The sequence below is a fragment of a genome, unplaced genomic scaffold (genome assembly GCF_019419815.1).
Source record: "Pyrus x bretschneideri cultivar Hongxiangsu unplaced genomic scaffold, Pyrus_bretschneideri_v1 Contig8, whole genome shotgun sequence".
Classification (NCBI taxonomy): domain Eukaryota; kingdom Viridiplantae; phylum Streptophyta; class Magnoliopsida; order Rosales; family Rosaceae; genus Pyrus; species Pyrus x bretschneideri.
Genome location: NW_025999820.1, coordinates 1,879,204 through 1,890,103, shown reverse-complemented (window position 1 = coordinate 1,890,103; position 10,900 = coordinate 1,879,204). Strand labels below are relative to the sequence as shown.

Genomic DNA, 10,900 nt, shown 5'->3' with positions numbered 1-10,900 from the left:
TTTGCAACAAGTATTCTTACAAGATTTATACACAACCCTACAAAGAAGCATATGGGAATTGCCAAGAGAGTCATGAGGTATATTCAAGGCACTTTGAATCATGGCATTGAGTATGTTAAGGGACAATCAAGCCTTCTTATAGGCTATTATGATAGTGATTAGGCAGGAAATGATGATGATATGAGAAGCACCTCTGGTTATGCATTCAATTTGGGATCAAGTTTGTTTTTTCGGGCCTCAATCAAGCAAAACACATTTGCACTCTCTATTGCAGAGTTGAATATGTTAAAAATATGTGAAATTTTAGTAAATGTTAGAAATTATTTGAAACTTTAGAAATATTTGAAATTTTTGGAACACATTAGAAATTATATGGAATTTTAGAAATTATTTGAAATGTTGGGCAATTTTAGAAATTGTTTGAAATTTTAGCAAATTTTAGAAATTATGTAATTTTTTTTCTTAGAGGTCTTTGCGCTTGATCATTAGTGCGCCATTGTGCCTCCACCTCTGCTTAAAGTGATGAAAATGGAAACGACTGCTCCTCTTGCTTTTGAGGCTAAGAGGCAAGTGTATGGTTTATTTACAGGCAAATGCTTTTGTTTATGTTTCAATGTATAAGTGAGGCATTGTATTTGGGTTTGTTTGTTAAGTCCACAAGCCCACATGTCACAAGATTAATAATAAAAGCTTTAAATGTTACACACAATACTTGTATTTTATAATATGTAATAATCTTTCAAAATAACATATTATTAAATATTTATATGTATATTATATAGTAAATTTAATTAATTTATATAATGTATAATAAATTTATATAGTGTATTAAGTGTTGATTAACGTGCTTATTTTTTATTGACGACACATCACATGATTTGCAAATATAATCTAAAAATTTGGTTTATCTAACATTACTATTATGTTACTCATAAAAGAAAATTACAAGAAATTTTTTGAATCCCAATCACACCTCTCTAAAATATCAGCCTTCATGCCGTTTTGCTTGTCGATATTCAATACACAAGCACTAGCTATCAATGCCTTATAAAGGACAACCAAGAAAATCAATGCTTTTTTTGCATAATTCGTAATCCAAATGAGATTATAATTCCATTACTCATTGTCAATAAGTAATTAATTTAGAAACAATATCAGTATTAATTTATACAAAATTTTATTTTTTTCTAATTTAGATAATTATGACGTTGGGTAAATGCAAATGAATTTATTTTAATTTTATGAAAAAATTCAAGAGCATTTCCTTTTTCACCTGAATTTAATAATTCCTTCCGCAGTATCGCTTGTATAAAAAAAAAAATGATCAATCAACTAAAACCTGGTTGTGGGAGGCCAAATTTGTTTTGCAGGCCAAGACTGTACCATTGTTGACATGGACTGCTCTTTCGCGAAGAAGCCCGATCCACGAGTTACAACCCACTTCCCAATTTTAGAATTGAGATCCCTCGCAACTCTCACTTTCCCGCCGAAACCACATTTCAGATTTTCTAATCTTTTTCCCAATAAAATATAATTATTTATTATTATTATTATTATTTTTTATTTTCCTTTCAAAACTAAAAATTCAAATCTAAAACCGCGGCTTAGTGACAGCAAACTGCTTTACATTCCAGTGAGGAGCTCTAAAATCCCGAGGATCCAATTTCTCCGAGAAGCATCTCGCTTCCACTTCGCAGAAACGAAGAGCTTCACCGAGTTGACTCGGAAGAAAATGGTGTCGGAGTCGCAGGACGAGTTCATGGCCGACGGCTCTGACCCGGGGCCCGGAGCATCCAGGGGTCCCAGGCTGTTTATCAGAGAAATGGTCATGAGGAACTTCAAGTCCTATGCCGGCGAACAACGCGTCGGTCCTTTCCACAAGGTTAGGTTTTCCTAATTAGCTTGATGAAAATTCACAGGCTCAATTGATTTTGTAAAATTGGAAGCTAGGGTTTTTCTTGTTGCCGACGGAAATGCTATTAATGTTAATTTGCGGAAAATTTGATTTATCTATTAATAATTGTAATTATTGGGAAAACCAGAGCTTTTCTGCAGTCGTTGGACCAAATGGGAGTGGGAAAAGCAATGTAATAGACGCCATGCTCTTTGTATTTGGAAAGAGAGCTAAGCAGGTAGGTCGAATGTTCGTACGATTTCTATATGATTTATTTGTTTTTCGGCTGTGGTTATACTTTTCTTTTCGCCTAAATCTGCGGTATAATTGTAGATGCGACTTAACAAAGTATCGGAGCTTATTCACAACTCCACTAATCACCAGAATCTGGATAATGCTGGAGTTTCTGTTCATTTCCAGGAGATCATTGATTTGGTAATTTTACCCTTTTCTCATTTGTGTTTGCTTTTTGCCCTTGATAGGTATAAACTTTCATGTTCCAAGTGTTTTATTTTTGGTAAACGTTTTCTAGAAAGAGCAATCAATTTAACTGGAACTGCAGGGCTCTCCCGAAAATTTTTAATTCTGGGGTTTGTTCTGGTATTTAGTAATGAATATAGTAATATGCAAACTATGTTTGCAATCGTTACAGGATGATGGTACATTTGAAGCTGTTCCAGGAAGTGATTTTGTAATTACTAGGGTAGCGTTTCGTGATAACTCCTCCAAATATTATATTAATGACCGCGCAAGCAATTTCACGGAAGTTACCAAGAAATTGAAAGGAAAAGGAGTTGACCTGGACAACAATCGTTTTCTGATTCTTCAGGTTCGATTTTTGACATGCAGCTCTTCAACTTTGAGTAAGTTTGTCTCGGGGTTTTAAGAGTGAGTTTGTTGTCACTATCAGGGTGAAGTTGAGCAGATTTCACTTATGAAGCCAAAAGCTCAAGGATCCCATGATGAAGGTTTTCTCGAATACCTTGAAGACATTATCGGAACTAACAAATATGTTGAAAAGATTGATGAGTCGTTCAAAGAGTGAGTACTTTGTCTGTGTTTTAGTTCACTGAGAAGTTACATGTTATAATCCTCCTCCTGCATACACTCTCCTTTCAATCACACATGCTACACCCTACTTGTAGAATTGCAAGCACATAAATTTCTTTTAGCTAATTTCTTTTAGCTGACTAGAAATTTAAAGATTAGAGAATGGAAACTGACATGCATGGATGTTTTACAAAAAGATAAAAAAGAGTACACTTGGGTGGCTTTGAAACTTTGGTTCCTGGATAACATATATTTACTCCACCTTTCTGCCAAGACATTAGAGGACAGACAAACATTCTTGGTCTGATATGGAATTCTCATATTTCTAACGACTGGATGATTATCTTCACTGTTGTCGTAGGTTAGAATCCCTAAATGAAAAAAGATCCGGTGTGGTGCAAATGGTCAAGTTGGCAGAGAAAGAAAGAGATGGCTTGGAGGTAAATATAGTTTGCACATTGGTTGACCATCGCCTGATATGGTTTATTGAAATTTTGAAATGATTTAAACAGGATGTGAAGAATGAAGCAGAAGCCTACATGCTGAAAGAGTTGTCACTTTTGAAATGGCAAGAGAAAGCCACAAAGTTGGCTCATGAAGATACCAGTGCAAAAATGGTTGATCTACATGGAAATATGTCCACCTTAGAAGGCAATCTAAAAACTGAAAGGTAAACTTTCTCATACTAGTACTATTCAGTTGATTCAGAACTTGTTTTCATTGAGGAACTTGGATACTATTTCAGGGAGAAGATCCAGGAAAGTAATGATGCATTGAAGGAGCTGGAATCTGTGCACAATAAACACATGAAACAACAAGAGGTTTGGTTTACTTGCTTTTTCTGTTCTTGCAAACCAAGCTTATCTAACTGGCACTTGAATTTCTTGTTTGTTAGAAGAAATTTGGAGTACATTGATCCTTATACTGTCTTGGTCATTTGTCAAAACATGACTAGATTCTGTTGTTTGGTACAAATAAACCAGGAACTTGATAACAACCTCAGAAAATGTAAGGAAGAATTTAAGCAGTTTGAAAGGGAGGATGTTAAATATCGGGAGGATCTGAAGCATGTGAAGCAGAAGATCAAGAAACTCAAGGATAAACTTGAAAAGGTAGGGGAAAAGCATTATTCTGTGTAAGTGAAAACAAGTATACACTAAACATTTGACTTCAACTGCAGGATTCAGTAAAGATTAATGACATTGAGAAGGAGTGTGAGGACTCAACTAATCTGATCCCTGAACTTGAGAAAAGTATTCCAGAACTGCAAAAACTCTTGTTGGATGAAGAGAAAGTCTTGGACGGAATTGCAGAGAATTCAAAAGGTGATTTCTTTCAATTACAATTGTTCAAATGTCGGGACTTTTTTGTTAGACTTGTCTTAACATTCTTGTGAATAAAAAGTTCACATAATCTATGTGATGCACTTAATATGATAAACATTTGGTGGACCAGAGTATACTATATATATGATAGTTTTATTTATTCAAAAGGTGCTTTGCATCTATGTGCACCATTACATTCTTTTTTTTTATAGTTGACATGGATGATTATGTCCTTGTTTCAATGTCTGCCATATAATGTTTTCATCGTTAGGTATCAGTTCCCCCTAGCAGATGTTGCTAATTGTTTAACAAGTCATTTGCTTCTGTTTTTACAAGCAGTGGAAACTGAAAGATACCGCTCTGAGCTTACAAAGGTTCGTGCTCAATTAGAACCATGGGAAAAGCAACTGATTGAGCGCAAGGGGAAACTTGAAGTTGCATCTACCGAACAGAAGCTTTTAAATGAAAAGGTGAAGTTGTAATAATATTGGCATTGACACTTTTTTGAAATAAAATATAAATTAATGGTGACATTATTGCTTTAGATATTCTTAGTGTCTTCTCTTGCTATTATAGTAAAAGATATTTGTGTTGTGACCTGTGACTAAAAACTAAAATATTTCTTTTGAACTACTCCTTTAATTGAAGAACTTATAAGTTTTAGTGTGAGGAGGATTTAGACATGTGGATAATTTTCAACTTTTTCATACTGTTTCAGCACGAAGCTGGTCGTGCAGCTTTTGAAGATGCTCAAAAGCAGATGGCTGATATATCAGGAAGTATTGAAACAAAAAGCATAGGCATTGCAAAAGTTCAAAGTGAAATAGAAAAGAGCAAGCTTGAAGGAATTGAAGCTCGTAAAGAGGAACAGGTTTGTATTTTCATCATTGAGATGATGTTTGATCTCTTTATTTTTAAATTATTGCTTTTCATCTCAATTGATGCGGTAACAACATTTAGTCTTTTTCAGGAATACATTAGAGAACAGGAAGCTCTGATTCCTTCTGAACAAGCTGCAAGACAGAAGGTTGCAGAACTTAAGTCGGTTTTAGATTCTGAAAGGAATCAAGGAACAGTTTTAAAAGCAATATTACATGCTAAGGAGTCCAATCGAATACAGGGAATACATGGCCGGATGGGTGATTTAGGTGCTATTGATGGTGAGTGTTCTGCTCATTGAGGTTAATTTTTAATTGCTGTAACTCTTTTGCTGTTCAAATTTAGAGTCTTTTATACATTAAGGTCATTACATCTTAATTTAAATAACAATTGATAAAACAAATCCAAGTTTAATTAAATTTCTTTCGATTATAAAAGGGTCACTTTCTAATACTAATAACAAGCATACGTATTTTACAAATTATCACAAACCCAATTTATTAAGTTGGATGGATTGAAATCTGTATTTCAATATAAGGTAACATCCCTTTTTCGTAAGAATGAAATATAGGATTTTTATGTTGTAAGAAGAACAATTTCATTCCAAATCAAGGCATAAGGACCTTCACAATTCTGAACTGAATGAATGGACTAGGTGGTTAGGGAGTCATTATCCATGGTTAATATTATCATATGTGAAAGTTTAGATTTGTACTTCTTGTTTGGTGAAGTGCCTTGTGCCAAGCTAAAAGTGGCACACACAGTCACGATTCCTGTTTTCTCTGTCTGCGATGTTTAAAACACCAAAGTGCATATCCTTTTCTTAACCCTATCGTTTATTACTATTAGTTGTCAAAAGCACATATTCATACACAGTTTATACGTTCGAATTAACTTCCCATTTGAAAAATTGCCTCTGCAGCAAAATATGATGTTGCCATATCAACAGCTTGCGCTGGACTTGATTATATTGTGGTGGAAACAACTAGTGCAGCCCAAGCATGTGTTGAGCTACTCCGAAGGGAGAATCTTGGCGTTGCAACTTTCATGATATTGGTATTAATCCCATGTTACAATGTTCTGCAGAAACCAAATCCTAACATTTATGGATTGTATAAGTGCCTAAACCGGGGGGGAGGTGATTTCTAGTCCAGTTTCAGTGAAATGGACGAATTGTCATTTAAATTTTTAAGCTTTGTTATGTGGGAAGTCCTTAAGGTGTCCTGGGCTAGCTTTTAAAAGTGTAGTAGATATACATTTGGTTTGGCATTGGGGTGACTTAATTACTCTTGTAAATGGAGGTTACATCTTGGCACCTACTATATATCTCCAACTGTGGAGATCGTACAACCATAGTTGAATACATTGCATGTGGGTATTGGGGAGTTATGAAATTCTTATTTCATGCTGTATTTCAATATCTCAGGAAAAGCAAGGTGATCTTTTACCAAAGCTGAAGGAGAATGTAAACACTCCAGAAGGAGTTCCACGCCTTTTTGATCTAATTAGAGTTCAAGATGAGAGAATGAAGCTCGCATTCTTTGCAGCTTTGGGAAACACAATTGTAGCTAAAGACCTTGATCAGGTATTTATCAATTTTCCTTATTGAAGTTGATGAGCTTAATTGTGGTTTGCTAATTGAGAATTAGTTTGTATGAATGCCACAATCGGAAGGACCCAAGCAGTCAGCCTATTGAGTCTGATTTCCTTTTCTCAAGGATACAATTGCGATGTCTTGTGGATTGCTTTAGTGTTCCATTAAATTTCTGTTTAGTTTTGAAAGCAATTAAACAGCACTCTATTTTCAATTTTAGGCAACACGTATTGCATATGGCGGAAACAGAGAATTTCGACGAGTGGTAACACTTGATGGTTCTTTATTCGAAAAATCTGGTACTATGAGTGGCGGAGGAAGTAAGCCACGTGGTGGAAAGATGAGCACTTCTATTCGTGCAACCAGTGTTTCAGGAGAAGCTGTTGCAAATGCTGAGAAGGAGCTCGCAGCCATGGTTGATTCATTAAATACCATCCGCCAAAAAATTTCCGATGCAGTGCGGAGGTATCAAGCCTCAGAAAAAGCACTTGCACGCTTGGAGATGGAATTAGCTAAAAGTCAGAAACAGGTGATTCTTCATATGGAACTATGTGTTGTCCTAGGTTTATGTATTTGAAAAGAATTTCCTTGAATGAAAGTTTTCATCTTGAAACAGATTGACAGTTTGAATTCGCAACACAGTTATCTTGAGAAACAAATTGGTTCCCTGGAGGCTGCTTCACAGCCAAAGAAGGATGAGCTTGATCGCCTAGCTGAACTCAAGCATCTTATTTCTGTTGAAGAAAAGGAGATTGATAAACTCATACAAGGTTCAAAGCAGCTGAAGGAGAAGGTGAGGAACTCCTTTATGACTTTTGTCCCTGAAAGTAGCAGCTAATCGTGATGGCTAAGTGTACAATAAAACACAGGCCATTGTATCTTGGCTTGTAGTTGCGTTTTCTGGTCTAACTGGTAATTCAATTAAAAAATTATGAGAATGGCTGGAATTACAATTGATTGTCACATGCAGACAGGCACAATGATTTTTTTTTTCACATTATCTGACCATTTCCTGTCTTGTAGGCCTCAGAACTCCAGAGTAATATAGAAAATGCTGGTGGCGAAAGACTAAAAGCACAGAAGCTAAAGGTCAATAAGATTCAGTCTGTAAGTATATGCACCTCTATGAAACATCCTAGCTACAATAATGGAAGGACTGTCCTAATAGGTGCTATTTAATTGTCAGGATATTGATAAAAACAATACTGAGATTAACCGCCGCAAAGTCCAGATTGAGACTGGCCAGAAAACTATAAAGAAGTTGACAAAGATGATTGAAGAATCCAAGACTGAGAAAGAACGACTTGATAAGGAGAAGGAAAACGTGTGTTCCAAATTCAAAGAAATAGAACAGAAGGCATTTGTAGTTAAGGAGAACTACGAGGGAATACAGAAGGTTTACTTTCTTCATTACTCTATTTCTATGAGCTGATGTATTATTGAAAAAAATTCTATATAATTTGGTTATATCTTGTGCAGCTGATTGATGAACATAAAGATATCTTGGGTCAAGCAAAATCTGACTACAACAAAATGAAAAGGACTGTGGATGAACTGCGTGCATCACAGGTACTATGATGAAAAATTAATACCATTTTCAAATTTCAGTGGTGGTAACTATTGTCATAATACTAGAAAAATTTGATCTGACGATCAGTACACTCAACCTTATAATTGGTAACTGGAACTTAGCAGCAATTGGTCACATTCCATGCTTGCTTCTTCTTTTACCACGACTGTTATTTTGCTATTTGTTCGGCATAGTAATACTATGTTACCTTGGAATGCTGCTGTTAGTTAAGCTTTTTAAAGTTCTTACTGCTTGATTGGCTTGGTGATATCATAGGTTGACGCTGATTTTAAATTACAAGATATGAAGAAGCTATACAAGGAGCTTGAGTTGAAGGGGAAGGGTTACAAGAAAAGGCTTGACGACTTGCAAACTTCCCTTATAAAGCATATGGAACAGTATGTTGATTTCAGAAAATACTTGTTTGAAATGGTGTATTGAACATTTCTAATACTATATCTTTCTTTCAGAATTCAGAAAGATTTAGTGGATCCTGAAAAGCTTCAAGCTACCTTGGCAGATGAAATTCTTAATAACCCTTGTGACCTTAAAAGGGCACTTGAAATGGTAGCACTATTAGAAGCACAATTGAAAGAGATGAATCCAAATCTAGATTCAATCGCAGAGTATGTTTTCCTTCATTTTCAAAGATTTTTTAATTTGACTTGTAAGCAGAGTTCTTCTAATTGTTTATTGCAATAGGTATCGGAGAAAGGTCTCATTATATAATGAACGAGTTGAGGATCTTAACACTGTCACTCAACAGCGTGATGATATAAAGAGGCAGTATGATGAATGGAGAAAGAAGAGGCATGCCACCCTTTTTCTTAAATTTTTTTTTCCTGTGCTATATGTTATCAAACTGTAAATTTAATTCACTGAATATTTTATGATCTTAGGCTGGATGAATTCATGGCAGGATTCAATGCAATCTCTTTGAAATTAAAGGAAATGTATCAGGTTCGTCAACTGATCTCTTTCTATCTTTTTTATGGGTTCTAATCTTTACGTTCCATTTTAATGCTGCTGCTGTGTACAATTGAGCTTGTACAACAGTTTAAAGCTTTACGTAGATACAGGCATACCTTGTGCCAGTTGTAAGCTAGTAACAAATGGTGTTTCATCATTTCTTAATGCTTTTGATTTTATGATTTTTATCTTAAATGTTTCATTGCTATGAACCTTCCTGCTGATACGGCTTATGTTTCATTCCTTTGCTCAGCACTTGAATCTTCTTTGTTTTGTTCTTACTGGTTCTCATATTCCTGGTGTTGTTACTTCTGTTATATGTACACAGATGATCACGCTGGGAGGTGATGCAGAGCTTGAGCTAGTGGACTCCCTGGATCCTTTCTCTGAAGGCGTTGTTTTCAGCGTCAGACCGCCAAAGAAGAGTTGGAAGAATATTGCGAATTTATCTGGTGGTGAAAAGGTGCTGACTTGGTGTTCCTTGTTTTCCATTAAAGATCCCATAGCACCTGTCTGTCATATACATGAAATGTATAATGTTGATGGTTTTACTGCTTGCAGACTTTGAGCTCATTGGCTCTTATTTTTGCCCTGCACCATTACAAGCCTACCCCTCTTTATGTGATGGATGAAATCGATGCTGCGCTAGGTACTTTTGGATGAATGCTTGAGCTAAATTTCTAATTTTATCACATCAATTTTACTCATTTTGTTCTTTTGGCTAAATTTCATTTCTATGTTTCGTATGTTATTGCAGACTTCAAGAATGTCTCTATCGTGGGGCATTATATCAAGGACCGAACGAAGGATGCACAGTTCGTCATCATAAGGTTGGTTGATCCGTTGATTGCTCCGGTGGATTATAACAGAAATCGCTGGTATTATTTGAATTTAAGTCCGTCAGTATATATAACGTTATACGCACGCCTTGTCTTGTACAGCCTTCGGAACAATATGTTTGAGTTGGCCGATCGACTGGTTGGGATATACAAAACAGATAACTGCACAAAGAGCATCACTATCAATCCGGGGAGTTTCGTGGTATGCGAAAAAGCTGCTTGACGGAGTTTGCAGATCAACGTGCATAGAGGTCAGGAAATGGATGGCTCAATGCCGTGATCGTTCCTTAGTAATTAGCACGCGCTTGCAATGCATATAGTAAACTAATTTGTATTTTGAGTAGTCGCTTATGTAAAGCAATTGGCAATGCCCTGTGGCTTTTGGTATTAACTGATGTGTGGTTAGACAAGCAAAACCATGAACTTGTAATATTAGACTTGATGGGAGAAATAACTTGGTATTTGGACAAAAGTTTAGAATTTATAAATTGACATGCATCAATTGCTTTGTTTGGATTCACAAACATAGAAATTTAGAAGTTTTGATGAAAAAAAAAAATGGATTTAGTATCTAAAACCTATTGTACTTTTATGTGCAAACGGAAATGAATTTTAACAAAGTACCAATTATCAATGTCATAAGTGAAAGCAAAGGACAATGTCAAAAGAACACAAGAAATTTACGTGGTTTGGCATAAAGCCAACGACTCACAAACAAAGATTACAAAAGAGTGTAAACTCTCACAACCCAAATCTCACAAATTACAAACTCCAAACCAA

The 10,900-nt window shown here is 35.6% G+C and overlaps 1 protein-coding gene across 1 annotated transcript; it reads left to right on the top strand.

Annotated features, from left to right (window-relative positions):
- The first annotated feature begins 1,613 nt into the window (after window positions 1-1,613).
- LOC125473002 (structural maintenance of chromosomes protein 4) lies at window positions 1,614-10,622 on the top strand. Its single transcript, XM_048575211.1, has 28 exons — window positions 1,614-1,882; window positions 2,043-2,132; window positions 2,228-2,329; window positions 2,547-2,723; window positions 2,805-2,935; window positions 3,306-3,384; window positions 3,457-3,614; window positions 3,690-3,765; window positions 3,928-4,056; window positions 4,125-4,269; window positions 4,609-4,739; window positions 4,988-5,140; window positions 5,240-5,429; window positions 6,071-6,204; window positions 6,575-6,733; window positions 6,963-7,271; window positions 7,359-7,535; window positions 7,766-7,849; window positions 7,929-8,138; window positions 8,222-8,311; window positions 8,589-8,710; window positions 8,783-8,938; window positions 9,015-9,122; window positions 9,212-9,272; window positions 9,610-9,744; window positions 9,843-9,930; window positions 10,039-10,111; window positions 10,223-10,622. The coding sequence occupies exons 1-28, from the start codon at window positions 1,733-1,735 to the stop codon at window positions 10,341-10,343; spliced, it is 3,738 nt and encodes a 1,245-aa protein (XP_048431168.1). The 5' UTR covers window positions 1,614-1,732; the 3' UTR covers window positions 10,344-10,622.
- Window positions 10,623-10,900: the final 278 nt, after the last annotated feature.

Excerpts from the sequence above, each read along its gene's own strand:
- LOC125473002 (XM_048575211.1), top strand. The coding sequence starts at position 1,733 with ATGGTGTCGGAGTCGCAGGACGAGTTCATGGCCGACGGCTCTGACCCG. Across the intron at positions 3,385-3,456 it reads AAGAAAGAGATGGCTTGGAG|GATGTGAAGAATGAAGCAGA; the intron begins GTAAATATAGTT and ends TGATTTAAACAG. Across the intron at positions 10,112-10,222 it reads GCACAGTTCGTCATCATAAG|CCTTCGGAACAATATGTTTG; the intron begins GTTGGTTGATCC and ends TGTCTTGTACAG.